At 27.7% G+C, this 17,073-nt stretch overlaps 3 protein-coding genes across 4 annotated transcripts in view; all 3 read right to left on the bottom strand.

The window, feature by feature from the left end:
• LOC107443656 (transcriptional regulator ATRX homolog) overlaps positions 1-1,355 on the bottom strand; it is a gene marked incomplete in the record, with an annotated part of 88,603 nt that extends 87,248 nt beyond the window's left edge. The window contains 1 exon segment of the mRNA XM_043044525.2: positions 1,155-1,355. Within this exon segment, the coding sequence (XP_042900459.1) occupies positions 1,155-1,182 (28 nt within the window).
• LOC107446173 (small G protein signaling modulator 1) overlaps positions 1-17,073 on the bottom strand; it is a 109,263-nt gene that overhangs the window by 13,649 nt on the left and 78,541 nt on the right. The window lies entirely within an intron of this gene.
• On the bottom strand, positions 5,245-11,317 carry LOC122269782 (uncharacterized). Of its 2 annotated transcripts, XM_043044526.2 has the most exons (5): positions 11,187-11,317; positions 9,796-9,873; positions 9,134-9,229; positions 8,651-8,767; positions 5,245-5,858 (listed from the first exon to the last, which is right to left on the bottom strand). In XM_043044526.2, exons 2-5 carry the CDS (start codon positions 9,852-9,854, stop codon positions 5,687-5,689), a joined length of 444 nt encoding a protein of 147 aa, XP_042900460.1. In that variant the 5' UTR covers positions 9,855-9,873; positions 11,187-11,317; the 3' UTR covers positions 5,245-5,686. The 2 variants fall into 2 exon arrangements, with proteins under 2 accessions (XP_042900460.1, XP_071034245.1); XM_071178144.1 differs by lacking the exons at positions 9,796-9,873; positions 11,187-11,317 and adding an exon at positions 9,534-9,601 and having other exon boundaries at positions 5,246-5,858.

Genomic DNA, 17,073 nt, shown 5'->3' with positions numbered 1-17,073 from the left:
TAAAATGCAAGATTAGTCACCATGGAAATGCCATTTTTACCTTTCAAGAGGGTTCAATTTTCACTTTTCAAAAGAGCGCAATTACACTGTTTGGAACACCCTTTATATTTTAAAATGAAAGGAATTGGTGTCCTTTCTCTAATTTTAAAATAATATTAGAGAAAGTTATAAAAACTATGTAAGGTTAGAGTGTAGAATTGGATGCCTTTTAGATTGTACTTTCATACAAACATCGTCCATTTCCTCATTATTTTTATATTTAAAAAAATATAAAAAATCTGGTCCTTTTCCAGTTCACCAGTGCAAGAAACTTATTTCAAAAAAAAAATTACTTAAAGTACAAATTTAAAATACTTTCACTCAGTAAGTTTCCATTGGTGACTTTATAACCACTACCAGCGAAATGGAAAAGTAACAAACACCTCACTTTGAAGTCATTTTTGTTGATTTTTGACAGAACATAAAAAATCTTCCATTGTTTTGTTCTGTTCCATTGTACACAGATTTTTAATTTTTGATGGGAAATTTTTTTTACCATATTGACTGTAGATATCTAAGTACACTAACACGGAATACTTAAACAATAAAAAATTGGCCTGATTATTAGAATAACATTGATTAAATATATATATCTTATAAAATTACGAGTATATAGAGTAAATAAGAATTTTCAGAATTTATTTAAGTATAATTTAACATTTGTCAGGATTTTTTTTATTTGTAACATTACTGGTTAAAATATAGAATCTGGTGTCCCTTAGTTTGGAGGTAAATTTCTTTTAGGATTTTGCTTGAACCACATTTCTGGTTACAATATTCTTTACTTTCATTGACTTAACTTATTACCACAAATTCTGTTTACAAAAAATGAGTTCAATTCGTACTTGTTTTTTTCCTCACATTTATTGGTTTATTTTGCATCCTCAAATATAAAAGGAACACCCGATTGTAAACTTCTACCACATTAGTAACGTAGAAAAAATATCAGTAAAACAATTAGCATAATATATTCAGTAAAACAATTAATTCAATAAAAAAAGCTTTCAAATAAGTTCATTTATTAATTTATAATTTTAAAACCTAAATATCACAAAGGTATTTGACACTTTAAATGAAAAGAATGTTGAAAGAACTAAGTCAAACAAAACACACACCTGAAGCACTATCAGAATCATTGGCCATTTTGATGCAATTTTTATATGCTAAATTTTAAAATGAAAAACCCATTTACATAATTATGAGATGAGACTTTTTAAATTTTATTTTATTTCATTTTCATATAGAATTTCAAACATCAGAGACCGCGAAATAGCCCGATCCAGAATAAACAGCGCTTAAAGTACAAAGACATGTTTGTAATATATAAACAGCTTACAGCTCTTATGTTGGTTAAGTTCGAGCTTTAATAAAAGACATTTTTGCTGCATGTAATTTACGGAACTGAAATTAATGCTGTTGTGGCTGTCCCATTTAAGTACCATTGTCACTGCATGCCCAGAGTGCGTGGTGCGATTTTGAGGATACGAATGAGAACCTCTGCTTGGTGAAGATCTCACCAACATCTCTTAGAAGAAGGCAGGCCTCAGCACGTATCAATTTAGTAGTCCGATGTAACGAAGTTAAACTGCGCAGAAGATGAAAATTAAGAAAGATGTCATTACGTTCGGCGTACTAAGCTGCGCAGTGCTGGAAAATACGAAAAATCAATTCAAAAATCAATCAATTCAAAATCTGATTAAATTCAATCGATTCGAATCAGTGATTTGAATCACTTCATAAGAATCAGTTTTCGATTCGTTTGATTGAATCAGTGATTTGTATCACTTAATTCGAATCATTGATCCAAAAGGCATATGATTCGAATCACTGATCTGAATAACTTGTCTCTAAAAGTGAGTCAAATTATATGTTTTGAATCAGTGATCTGAAACAAATGATTTAAAATACTGATTCAAATAGCATGATTTGAAACACTCCATTATCACTTGTTTTAAGTCACTGATCTGAACCACTTCATTTAAATATTGATCCAAATTGAATGATTAATCAGTAATTAGAATGACATGATTCGGATTAAAATAATATAAAATAAAATAAATAAATAAATAAAAATTATCTGAAATTTATCCGTTTTTTAGCTATTATTCGCTATTTCCCTAAGAAAAATTTTTAATTTTTATATACAGAACACTTTATTCATGTTAAAATTAAAAACATTTCTTTAAAAAAAAAATAATATAAAATAGATGGGGAAAAAAAACGTGAAAGTCGACCCCCGCAGGGTTTCGAACCCAGAGTCTCCGGGACAACAAATCTAACTTGCCCAAAGCTCTGCCAACTTCGCCACGCTTCACATGCCAGTCCCACGAATATTTAGCTTAAAACGCCTCCTCCTGATTAGTCTACAAAACATATTTTGGGTCATTGTGGGCCCACTAATTGGTCTATAAAAAATTCCTTTGGTACAATTGTTCGAAACATTAAACTCCGTGTTTGAAGTTTATAGGAGTTACGGGGTGTGATGTGTGCGTGCCTCCTGATATGAATTTTGGCCCTTTTTCAGCTATTATTCGCTCTTTAGCAAAGAAAGATAATTCTTTTTATATATCATCCATTTATTGTCAATGATATCAAAAAATAAAAATAATATAAAATAAATAGAAAAAATTTGAAAGTTGACCCTCGCAGGGCTTAACTAAGGAAAAAAATAATTCTTTTATATGAAGAACACTTTGTTCAATTTAAAATATTGATAAAGGATTTAAAAAAATAAGATAAAATAAAATAAATAAATAAATAAAAATTATCCGAAATTTATTCGTTTTTTAGCTATTATTCGCTATTTCCCTAAGAAAAAATAGTTATTTTAATATACAGAACACTTTATTCACGTTAAAATATCGAAAAATATATCAAAAGAATTAGATAAAAAGAATTCGAAAGTCCACCCTCGCAGGGTTTCGAACTCAGGGTCTCCAGGACAACAAATCAACCTTGCCCAAAGTGCTACCAACTTCGCCACGCTTTACATTCCACTTTATTGAAATAGAAGTTTAAAAAAAATAATATAAAATAAAATAGTATATAAATAAAAATTATCCGAAATGTATCCCTTTATTAGCTGTTGTTGTTAACAACAACAGCTAATAAAAGTTTATTAGCTACTATTCACTATTTTCCAAAGAAAAAATAGTTATTTTTATATACAGAACATATTATTCAAGTTAAAATATCGAAAAATATAATAAATGGCTGATTAGGCTGATTCAAAAACTTGTCATGTGGGTAGAAAACAGCCGAACGAAACCTTCTCGTGTGGGTAGAAATCAACCGTACTAAACTTTGTCAAGTGGGAAGAAAACCAACAAAACGAAACTTTGTCATGTGGGCGGGTATCAGCCGGAAAAAACATTGTCTTTTGGCCATAAATCAGGACGGCAAAAATTAGTCATAGGGGCATAAATCGGCCGAACAAAACTTTGTCATGTGAGAAGATATCAGCGTCACAAAACTTTATACGCTGATTTATTATTCTAGACAAAACGCTCTTTTCACACTTTTAAATTCGCATTCTGTCGTTTAATCTATTTTCAGCTCCAAATGATGCGTTAATTAACATTTTTGACTTCCTCCTCTTTTATGGAATAGTGAGAAAGATTTTTCCTCGACCTACTTAATAGACCAATTATAATTATTAAGTTTTTCCTTATTCCATAAAACGAAACCTTTTACGGATTTATTGAGGAACGCATCAATTTTGTGTATTTGATATTCATTCTCAATTTATGATGGGTAAATAAAATTAATTTACCCTTTTTAAAATCCTGTGCCTGTTTGTCCGACCCGCACGATTGTCACCAGCTAAATGCTTAAGGTATTTTGTAATTACCCCGCCACTTTACATATAAAATAATTTTTAATGTTCTTATCTAAATTGAAGTCAAAAAAGTAATCAGTTTGATTGACCTAATCTTGCGTTCTTCTTCAATGATTCATTTAGAATTTTTAGTAATATTTCAGACATGAATAATGATTTGAAAAAAAAAAAAGAAACATGTATATTTTATTTAATTTTTATTAAATATTTGAGGGGTTAATAACAGGCGGTGATTACGATCATCGTTTGAGTCACAAAAAGTGATCAATTTTATCTAATCTTGCGTTCTTCTTCAATGATTCATCGGGTGATATAGCAATATTTCAGAGATAAATAATGCAAATTCTTGTCATGTGAAATAAAAAACGGATATATTTTATTTAATTTTTTTTTATATTTGATATGAATTCTAAGTACTTACAACAGGCGGTGATTACGATCGTCATGTAAGTCGCATATTTAAGCCTAAAAAGTTTTATATGTCTCATATTTTAGCAGAAATATAGGAAAAAATAAATTATGATGACAAAAAATAACTTGGACACATGCAATGCAAAATTTCAAAGTTCATTTAAATCTTACAAACATTAAAAAAAAATTTCAAATAGACTTGAAAGCACCTCTACTAGTAATATGTTTAAAAATCCCATGTTCTTATGAACTTAAGATCGAAACTTAGTTTCTAAGATGGATTAACTTAGATATGGGATTAAAAAGGTAACAAAAATCTTTCTCAATGCGGAATTTAGGAAAAAAACTTCTCACAACATTACTTGACTTTAACTGTGTGTCCTGTAACACAATCCTGTTGGAAGATCAAGTTTTTGTTTAAAAGAAAACAGAATGTACTATTTATCGAAAAGACTAATTAACGCAAACCTTGAAATGAATTTTAACACTAAATAAAAGAAACAAAATTTCCTTCGTTGCCCCGTAAAAATATCCATTAAATTTGACGCTTCATTTTATAACTCTGTGAAGATTTATTACGCTGTGGAATATAAAAGTGGTAATACCTTTTCATTTTAATTTAAAGCTGAATTATGAAAAACTAAAAATTGAGGAAAAAAAAACAAAATTGTTTTATGTTTTTTTTTAGCAAATAACCGAGCCTTGAAATAAGTGCTGTATTTTAGCTATAAGGTAGAACAAGGAAATTTGGGAACAATAACTCAAGCCTTCCTAGTTATTTTATATACTTTGAACCTGACATTTTAGAGAAATTATAAATTAGTACATTATTTTTAAGCTTAATTCATGAAATGTCAATTTATTATATGCTTACTTATTCTATATGCAAATAAAAAGACACTTATTTTATTTTTTTTGTTTATTTTTTTTATTTTTTGTGATATTCAATTTACATATTTTAAACTATTGTATCATAACAATGTTCTAAATTAAATTGCACATTTCGAAAAATTGTAAGACTTTCACAGCAATTATATCTTTTATGACGTCAAATTTTATTTTGCAGATAGAAGACTTTTACAATGATATCAGCTTCTTTGAAGTCTAATTATTTTTCTGTGATGCAAAACTTTCACTTTAACTTCTGTGACGTTTTGTTATGTTTTTGTGATGATCAAATTACAGTTCTTATATTTTCAACCGAACATATTATTAAATTAAGTTGCATAGATTGGCAGATATAAGGCTTTTATATCGATGTTATCTTTCATCGTGCCTTTTTTTTTTTTTTTTTTTGAATTTTAATTTTACAAACAACAATGCACCATTAAAATTTGCAAATTTCGATGGAAATATGGTGCAAACTTCTTAGATGTTTGAAAATGGTATGTTCAAAATTTAATTTTTTTTGAACAACCTTCTAAACACTCTTGACAGGAAAGCGAAACAGCCTTTCTTTTTTATTTTGTTTCCAGCTTTTTCATCGCTTTCGCTGTCTTCTATGGTCATGTAATCCTTTTCATCACTTCCAGCTCTTAAGTAAGACTCGCAAGAGTCATATCTCCAATATCTAAAATTTAAAAAGAATATTCTCGCATTACTATTAAGCTCAAGACTGTATTTCTTGTTAAATAAAATTATCGTTTATATGCAAAATTTTGTAGAGAATAAATTGGGTTGAATTTTGGGTATAATTTCGAGCTTACTGGTTTTCTAATAATAGAATCTATTTTTTACTTGTTATTAGAATATTTCAGATAAGATGTTCTAAAAATAAAACAGTGTTTTTGTTACACAATCTTGTTTCAAAAATACTAAATTTTGTAGTTACTAATTTGAGTTTAATTTTAGTTGAATTTTACAAAGTACTAGTTTTGCATCTTGTTTTTCAAGTTTATATTTGATTAAAAAAAAGTTTGATTATTAGAAATTATATGGATTAAAAATTTTAATCTGAATTTTGATTTCTTTTAATATATGATTATGAGTCGACATTTTGTTCTTCTTTAAAATCGTACTGTCGTCCCGAATTGGAGATCGTGTTTTAAAACAGAGCTTTAAATTTTTATAATGTTTTCAAATTCGAAAGTCTTGTTTCATGCCATTTTTATGAAGCGTGATTAATGCCTTGTTTTAAGGATNAACATTATCCATTAAATTTGACGCTTCATTTTATAACTCTGTGAAGATTTATTACGCTGTGGAATATAAAACTGGTAATACCTTTTTATTTTAAAGCTGAATTATGAAAAACTAAAAATTGAGGGAAAAAAAACAAAATTGTTTTATGTTTTTTTTAGCAAATAACCGAGCACTGAAATAAGTGCTGTATTTTAGCTATAAGGTAGAACAAGGAAATTTGGGAACAATAACTCAAGCTTTCCTTGTTATTTTATATATTTTGAACTTGGCATTTTAGAGAAATTATAAATTAGTACATTATTTTTAAGCTTAATTCATGAAATGTCAATTCATTATATGCTTACTTATTCTATATGCAAATAAAAAGACACTTATTTTATTTTTTTTGTTTTTTTTTTATTTTCTGTGATATTCAATTTACATATTTTAAACTATTGTATCATAACAATGTTCTAAATTGAATTGCACATTTCGAAAAATTGTTAGACTTTCACAGCAATTATATCTTTTATGACGTCAAATTTTTTTTTTTGCAGATAGAAGACTTTCACAATGATATCAGCTTCTTTGAAGTCTAATTATTTTTCTGTGATACAAAACTTTCACTTTAACTTCTGTGACGTTTTGTTATGTTTTTGTGATGATCAAATTACAGTTCTTATATTTTCAACCGAACATATTATTAAATTAAGTTGCATAGATTGGCAGATATAAGGCTTTTATAACGATGTTATCTTTTATCGTGCCTTTTTTTTTTTTTTTTTTTTTTTTTTTTTTTTTTTTTTGAATTTTTATTTTACAAACAACAATGCACCATTATAATTTGCAAATTTCGATGGAAATATGGTGCAAACTTTTTCTTAGATGTCCGAAAATGGTATGTTCAAAATTTATTTTTTTTTGAACAACCTGCTAAACACTCTTGACAGGAAAGCGAAACAGCCTTTCTTTTTTATTTTGTTTCCAGCTTTTTCAAAGAATATTCTCGCATTACTATGAAGAAGACTGTATTTCTTGTTAAAAAAAATTATCGTTTATATGCAAAATTTTATAGAGAATAAATTGTGTTGAATTTTGGGTATAATTTCGAGCTTACTGGTTTTCTAATAATAGAATCTATTTTTTACTTGTTATTAGAATACTATTTTTTATAGATAGTAAATTTTGTTTAAATTCAGCTCTCCCAGATGTTTCGCAACAAGACAATGTTTTTGTTTCATGAGCTTGTTGTAAAAGTACAAAAAATGGTGGAAAGTCTTAAATTTCTGATAAAATGTTCTAAAAATAAAACAGTGTTTTTGTTACACAATCTTGTTTCAAAAATACTAAATTTTGTAGTTACTAATCTGAGTTTAATTTTAGTTGAAATTTACAAAGTACTAGTTTTGCATCTTGTTTTTCAAGTTTATATTCGATTAAAAAAAAGTTTGATTATTAGAAATTATATGGATTAAAAATTTTAATCTGAATTTTGATTTCTTTTAATATATGATTATGAGTCGACATTTTGTTCTTCTTTAAAATCGTACTGTCGTCCCGAATTGGAGATCGTGTTTTAAAACAGAGCTTTAAATTTTTATAATGTTTTCAAATTCGAAAGTCTTGTTTCATGCCATTTTTATGAAGCGTGATTAATGCCTTGCTTTAAGGATGTGTACGATAATTCTTACAATTAGAGTTTAAAGGGAAATTTGCAAAAAAAAAAAGGTTTTTTAATAAAATATCAGCGCACAGTATATCTGTGCATCAATATTCAAATATTGTTCTTACTTTTAAGGTTTCATTTGATTGCAAATGTATTTTTTTTAGTTGGAAGACAAGAAAATTTACGATGCAGAAAAGAAATAAATATTACGAAAAAAACTACAACATCTCGCCTTTACAGAAAAAAAAATTTATTACTTAGCTGTGAATTTTTTTTGTAATAAAAAATACAATGTACAATTTTTCTGTCTCGTGTTCTTAAAATTATCTTAATTATCAAGTTTATTGCCCATGCATAAAACAAACTAATGTCTCAAGAACATATACTTTTTCGAGCCATTTGCAGACGTTAAAATTTTAAGTTTTATCAAGATATGAAAACAGATATTATGCGAATATGAAATATTACTATATGTAAAAGGAAATGGAAATTTCACATAGAAAAAATTGAAGCAATACATATGTTTTATGACTGAGTCTCTAATTTTTAAAAAAATCTTGAAACAGTTTAAATACCTCCTATCCGGAATGCCATACTCGATAGAATCCTTGTCATGGACTTTATCCATGCTGTACAGTTTTGCAATCATTTCCTCAGTAAAATAACTGGAATACACCTTTTCATCTCTATCACTAAAAAGAAAATGAATAATGAAATTTAACACAGTGCTTTTGCTACATGAATTTGCTATTGAAAATGATGTGTTTTGTAATTGTTTTTAGTTTTTGAAACACAACCAATTGTTTCATAACTTTATTCATGTTTAGTGGTAAATTAGATCTTTCTGATTTAATGTGTTTTGGTTCTATACCATATAAGGATACGTTCCTAAGTTTTGCAGATTTATTTTTATTTAATTTATTTAAGATAATTATTTTAATCTTTAAATAAATTTTTTCAAATGATAGGAATAGTATTCAAGATATGTAAAAATCAAGTTAATAATGTAAATAATTTAAAAATTACCACGTAATTAAAGAATATACAAATTAATATACCTTTTAATTTCATCCAACACATCTTCATCATTCATATTATCATTTCCATCAAATTTATAATCCATCTCATTTTTTAACTCCAATATCATTCTCTCTCTAAAAAAGAAAAGAAAAAACAATACTCATCGAGTTTTTTTAAGCGCTAGCTATAAATCAAGTTATGGAATCTGACGCATAAATGTGGTTTCTCTTAATAAAAATGAACATTCGTTTCATTCAATACATCTGGATTTTTGATTTTCAAAAAAGTAAGAACAAGTAACGAAAAATAAGTTTCGCATGGTTTAGTCAGAAGAGCTGTCTGAAATCTCGACACTTTTGTTGAGTTTTACATTTTGTTAATTTCACTTTTTAAATTAATTCGGGAAACATTATTAAAAATAATAACTTTTTAATATACCTTTCATCAAACTCATCGTCGTCTTCCTCAGACATAACCTCTGCCTTTATTTCAATCATATCCTCATCACTTTCAATGCTAATAATATAAAAGAAAAAAATTCTTTTAATTCGAAAGTTAAAAATAGATTTTTTAAAGANCATGGTTTAGTCAGGAGAGCTGTCTGAAATTTCGACACTTTTGTTGAGTTTTACATTTTGTTAATTTCACTTTTTAAATTAATTCGGGAAACATTATTAAAAATAATAACTTTTTAATATACCTTTCATCAAACTCATCGTCGTCTTCCTCAGACATAACTTCTGCCTCTATTTCAATCATATCCTCATCACTTTCAATGCTAATAATATAAAAGAAAAAAATTCTTTTAATTCGAAAGTTAAAAATAGATTTTTTAAAGAAAAAAAATATTTTTTTAATCTAATATTTATGTTGCATATAAGTTTAGTTGAACATTTTCAATCATAGACTTCGTAACAGCAGTTTATAACTTCATTTAAGCAACAAAAAATTTGCTTGCTAAGAATTATGATGTTTTCAAATTATGTTTGAAACAATGAATTCATTTTTAACGAAACGATAACGGGTATCGGTAATTTCCGTGTTCTTTCTGGTAACAGAGCTTTCAGTAAAATTAAAGCAACATTTATTTTGCGCATTATATATGCAAAATGTATCTAAAAGTTATACTTATGCAAAGAGCATATTTTAAACAATTAAATAGTTGTCCTAAAATATCTGTCAAAAAATAATTTTTTACAGTTATTGTGTTTTTATAAAATTAAGATTTTTCCGTTAATTTGAAAATGAACCAAAAATTTCAACTGGGTCTATTTAAAAGAGGGTTATAGTTTGATATTTTTGACTCAAATTTTTAAGCAGACATGTTGCAAAAAAAAAATGTTTTTTTTTTGTGAGTACGTGGTCACCATAATAAATTATAGGTAACCATTATTCAATAAGATATTATTGAATTATAGTTCCAACTTTTCGTGAATCCGTTCGTTGCTGGATCACGCGATATTGAGAAATTCTTCCCTACAGTTAGTCTCAATGAAGCACATAGCAAGATGCATATTAACATGCAATTACTTTGATAGAAAATGTGGTGTTTTCTCATAAAAATGGCTCATTGCTTATTAAAATGATCTTATTGTAAAATTTTTGAACTAAAAGGGTTGCCAAAACAAGTAAATTAAAATTTGATTTTATCTTTATAGATTATACCTCTTCAATTTCAAAGTACAACCATCTGCGTTTGGTTGGAAATGATCGTGATAAAACAAAAAATTCTTAATTTTTTTTTCCATATTGCTAAGAGGCCTATCTTTAGATAGCTTTGGTCCCTAGCTCGAAATGCTTGCTTTCCCATCTCAGCTTCTCGTTCTGTGAATTTTTCATAAAATGATAAGCAAATATACAAAACTCATTTCAGTTGCCCTTAAACAAACTATTTTTTTAATAACAAGCTCAGTTCATTTCTTTTGCATATTTCCCTCAGAATAAGGTTTCATAGAATAAGGTTTTACATTAAGTCTGTTATATAGGTATTTTGCATTTTAGATTCGTTACGAATTCACCCATTTCGGAAATAACGAGAAAAAAAACTATAATAAAAATTTTAATCTGATATTTTAGAGAATCACTACTTACTCATCATCGACATCAATCTCTTCCACTTCGCTTTCCTCATCATAAGCTGAAATATTGGTTGAAATAAAAATGGAATAAGTGTTATTTAAAAATAAATTAAAATTACTTTCATTATAGCAAATTCAACAGGCATAATTTTTTAAGTTACTCACAAGTTGGTTAAAAAAGGTTTCTATATAAACGAATCTTACAACGCTTATTTTCGTGCTATCCAGTCATATCTTTGCAAAAGACCTTATTCTGTTATAAAATCTTTTAGTTTTCTTTCCAAAAACAAAAAAATAGTATTTGTATCTTTGCAAAAATGTCAACAGAAGTTAATATTAAAAGAACATTATGGTTGACAAGACGTAACCAACATATTTTGGGAAAAGTGATACTTCTAACTAATTCAAGATAGTTCAAAATTATTTTTTAAAAAATGAAAAGAAGTATACTATTTATAGGCGGCTGATTATTGGAGTTCTATGGATCCTTTTTTTAATTATCACGAATGACTTAGTAGACGGCATTTAAAACAACAGTACTACGTAATAAACAAAGTTTGAAACTTATTTTTTGTTAGTAAGAACAATTTGAGAAGTTCACTTAAGTAATTAGTTAAGTTCAGTTAAGTAATTTAAAATCAAAGCATAGCTTGAAACATTTAATTCTAAATAATTTATTGAATAGTCAGTATACTTGGTTTGGTTTTTAAATTTGTAGTTCAATACTTTCGTTCTAGGATCGGTTCTTCAAGATGTTTATAAATTTTGCATTATAGTGAATAACTTAATGTTAAACACGACTATTGTGATTTTATTACGTCCATTATAGAGACTCAAGCTGCGCTTCTTTCTGTCGCTCCTAAATTCACGGCAAAATAATGAGAAAGATTTTTTAAAATGCAAAGTTTCCGAAAGACTGCATTTTTTTCCCATTCAATTTGATTTTCCAATAATTCTTGCCACACCACTGTCAAAAATTCACTTTGTACCCTTCCGAAAGGCCTGGTTTCTTAGGACAAGACGCCGTCAGCTGGAAATCAGCGCTAACCTCTGATTGGTCCATTTGTGAGTTTGATAGTATACGTCACTGAACGCTCAGCTTGAACTACAATTGCCGTCCAACTCAACTGCAGTCGGATTACAACGTGACGTTAACCACAGAAACAATGGCGGACAACATCCAACGGCACATTGAAATCAGCCAAGATTTTGATTTTGCATTAAACATGGCTTCTTCATTAAACACAGCACTCTTCACTTAGCTCAGCTATAATGTGGTTTTTCTTGGACAAAGTCCTTACTTGTTCTTTGAAACACTGGTCGACAATAACAAAATCAATACAAATTCAAAATAAATATTTGTTTACGTTATTAACGCATGCGCAATGAGAGATAATGTCTGCGTTGGGCCGACTGCTCACGCTGAGCTAACAAAATAGTATTTTTTTTGGCGTCAGCTCTACGTCAACTTTCAGCTGACGCCCAGATAAGGCGCTAGTTCTAAGAAACCAGGCCTGAAGATAGATCATTCTCTGGTTGAGTAAGAAACATTTTTAGGATGCTCTATTTGAAAGTAACACTTGGTTGTAATTAAAACTTATTTCAAACGTTGTTAGTGCTGATTCTATGGATTGTGACAAATGGATCTTAAGAATTTTGTCGAAGTTTGTTGAGATGGTTTCATTACAAGCATCATTATTCTTTTTTTTTTCTTTTCAATTAGTAACATTTCTCTGTTAAAAACCCAAAGTGCCAGTTTTTGTCACGGTTGCCGCACTTTTGCTGTCACATAATAGACTACGAAACAGTTTCAGTAGGTTCTTCGTTTCATTTGGTTACGAGTGAAATTTATTTCAAACCTTGTTTAAACTGAATACAAAATAATTTGTAAGGAAATCTTGTTCTGTTGTACAAATATTTAAAGCAACTTTGTGTATCTCACCTAAAGTAGTGATTGACCCAACAGAGTCGTTTCTCAAAGACTATTTATTTTTACAAAGGGGTAACATGTTACTAAAGAAAATAATATTTTAGATTTAATTACAAATTATATTAATTTGCTGATTACGTCAGCATTGTATAAAAGGCAAAATTTTTCTAAAGAATAAAATGTTCCGTATAATGTTAGTGTCTTTAACTGTCATAATAAATCAATGGTTTGGCGAATTCAATTCTATCTCTCATACTACAGCAAGATTTTAAATTTTGGGATAAAACTCGATTTCAATAATGTCTTGTTTTATCTAATAGTTTATTTCGGTGGGATTTTCTATTCCTTTCCAGTTTATAAATTGAGTAACATCACCGATTTGGTAAAGATGTACTAAAGCAGTAGTGCCAATAAACTTATCAAAATAATAACTGCCAATAAATTGTCAAAATTTTATCATCATTTGTATTTGTTTGCAGACAGTTTTTTATTTGTTAAACTTATAATTTATTTAAATAAGGTGAAGAAATGCAGTATGATATAAAATATTATTTTAAACCTTCGTAAAATTAAAAAAGTATAAAAAATTTTGAAATGTTTATAATAAATTTTATGAAAATACGAAATCGATATTTTGTTTATGTTTTCGCATGTCTCTAAAAACATTTTATTACTTGATTAAATACTGTAGTGGACCTGAGAAATTTCATTGGACTATCCTTTAAGTTCAAAGCTGTATCAAAATGAATATTGAAGGTCTCTTAAAATCTATAAGAAAATTATAATTTTCAAAATCAAGACTTTTTCTCTTTTATTTATTAGAAATTCCAGAGAAATATTTATGCTGTATACAAGTTTTAGATAGTCCTTAACTGTTCTAGCCAGGTATCCACATATATTTAACATTACAAAAATATGAAAAATATGATTTTTATACATACGATTAGGTCTGGGATATTTCTCCCGTTCCTTCTCCCAATTATTCAAGAGAGCAAATATATAATATTCACTCATAATTTCAATAAGCGCCTTTCTGAATTCTTACTCAAAAAGTAAGTAGTTCACTTGAGAAATCTCAAACAAGAATGAGAAATTAACTTTTTTAATACCTTTGTTGATGGATTTAAAAGATGTCAACAATGTTTTAAAATATAACTCATTGTTCAAACAATGGAATAAATTTAGTTTTTCATGCATTTCTGAAATTGTTTATCAAACTTATGTACTGTTGCAAATATTTTTAGATTATGTTAAATTGTATAGTACAGAGAACAATAATACTTCGTTGAAATATTTCAAGATGTAATTAAGTTATTTTATTTTTTTTATGCAATATCTTTCATTTTAAATACGGCAGTGAGAGATTTGGAAGCAAAGATCGTAAATTGTATCATAATAACCAAAAAGGAGATTTCATCAAAACTCAGCGAAAATTATCACCACACCATGGGGGGGGGGCTATTTTACACCACTAGAGCCAATAATATTAAACTTCTTACGATTAAGGGCATAATTCTTAAAATGCTGTTTCAAAAAACAGCAAGAGTTTTTAAAAAACATTGTGTTATAGTTTTGTTTTGTCAGTGGGGAACGATCTTGAAAACAAAGTTTGAAACTGGGCAAGTATAAAAGTTCTAATTTTCTTCGTAAAACTTTACAAATGTTTTCTTTTAATTGCTTTTTTAAATCATTAGTATCTTAGAGACACACTGTAAATGTGAATGAGTTTGGAAGCAATATAAATAAATAAAAAATATTAAATTTAGTTAATATCAATTACTTCTTTTTTAAATGAATTGACATAACATATTTTAATTTTATACTTAGACGGAAGTTTGATTAGTTCCTCTCAAAAAATATTTTACATAATAATTAATATAAATAGCCAATCAGAAAATTTTGCAATATGTTTGTGTAGTAACCAGTAGTTTAATATGCAAGTCCTCTAATGCCTGTGTATAATGATGGTTTCATGAAATGATAGAAGGCAAAGATATAGGCCTGATTGAACAAAATGTTAGTTTAATCCTTTAATACATTTTCAACTTGTCGTGTCGGGGATGCCACATAAACTACTTTAGTTTTTTAAGCTATTATTGAGCTTTCTATTTGGTCTTAATTTTTATTCTTTATTTAGCTACCTTTAAAAATATTCCTAATCTTCTCCTTGGAAATATCATAATTGCCGAATTCCAGAATGTTTATACTTAACAAATATTTAATTGCTATCACTGGAGTTTTAACTTTTCAAATCAACTTACAAAAGTTTCATTTCAATGTTTTTGTTAAACTTATGCATCATGCAAAAATTTATTTCAAATACACTTAGGCTAGTGATAGCTAATCGGTTTAGTCAATAAACGTTAGTCTCTTAAGTGCTTCGTGTTTTAACACTTAACTAGAATGCAAATTTTTCATCTCGCTATTGTTACTAAAAGTGCGTATTTACTGAAGCAACTTCCTTTTTTAGAACGTGTGAGTATAATGGCATTATAAAACTTCATTGTTTTAATGTAAAAAGCTTAACCAAACCTTAAAAGTGTATCCCACAGTTCATTAAGAGCTAATTGAGGAAATTTGTCTTCCGTTGAGATCTCAAATTAAAACAATCAAAAAAATTAGACAGAAATCAAAGAAATTGAAGCATAATATGATGGCTGAAGTATTAAACTAATTCGTCACACGAAATATGACTACTCGACTTGAATACTTGACAAATCAGCATTTGGTTGATGTTTAAAATTTAGCTACAAAGGATCTCTGCACACGACTAATCACGTAAATAAAGGATCTCTGCAAATTTTGTCAAAATGACAAAATTCTTTTAAAATATTACATATTAGATAATATTGAAAAAATTGTTGGGAGTACTTTTTCTATTTTTTATTATAGAAACGAATAACATTAAAAAAACAGTAAAAAACCTACATTTTTAGGAAAAAATCATCATTCCTCTATAAAATATCATGTATAAAAAAAATTCTATTCTCTTAATTCAAAAAAAATTTCCAACAAAATGTTAATAATATTCATAAATATATAGCATTAAATTCTCAGGACAATAGAATGAAAATTCATTACGCTGGAACAGTTTGAAAATTGTAAATTTCTCAAAAAAGACATTTTGTGAAAAATGACTTTTAGTACTTTTTCATTGCAAATTTTACTTCCGAACAAATATTTCGTGTTTTTAATATAAATACCTATAAATATTGTCTAATGAACTAGTTTAATAATCATGTACTTTAAATTTTTTTTAAAAAAAATTAACAAAATATTCAACTAATTTTAAATTAATTTTAAACTAATTTTAACAGTTGCCTGCAGACAAAAAAAGGTAAAAAAAGGGGCGTGGTCAAAACTGAAATGGCCATAACTTCATCAATTTTGCTCTTATTCCAGAAATTTTTTTAAAAAAATGTTCAGTGAAATGCCTAAATTTTAAAAATATAAAATGTAAAATATCGATTTTCTGTCAAATTTTTGCTTCTTTGAAAGTCCCTTGTCACCTTAACTAAACAAAAGTAAATGGGAAATGTGGTGAAATTTTAATGAAATTAAATGGTTAGGGAGAAATTTGTGAAATAAATGGTAGAAATATAAAACTAAATGCTTAGATCCTTAAATATGAGCTTCCTTCATATAGTTTCTACTTTAATGTTAACTTAAATTTGTATCCTGATTCCTATTTATATCCTGAATATTTATCCTAAAACGTTTTTTCTCAACAATACTATGTAGCTTTTCTAGGATCAATGAAAGCACCCAATTTGATTGAAAACAAGAATACTAGTTCGGAAGTCTCTGTTGCAGCAAATGTTTTGCAAGACCCTGTTTCTGCAAGGATGTAAGTCAAGCCGATGGCGATACTTATTGCAGTTTATATGCATAAACTGTTAAAATTATAACACTAAACTTAGGTAAGGTACAGTCCGCAAAAAGAAAGATATCACCCTGAATAACTTTCGTT

Source organism: Parasteatoda tepidariorum, chromosome 2, assembly GCF_043381705.1.
Source record: "Parasteatoda tepidariorum isolate YZ-2023 chromosome 2, CAS_Ptep_4.0, whole genome shotgun sequence".
NCBI lineage: Eukaryota > Metazoa > Arthropoda > Arachnida > Araneae > Theridiidae > Parasteatoda > Parasteatoda tepidariorum.
The sequence above is the reverse complement of the archived record's forward strand: the minus strand, read 5'-3'. Positions and strand labels throughout refer to the sequence as shown.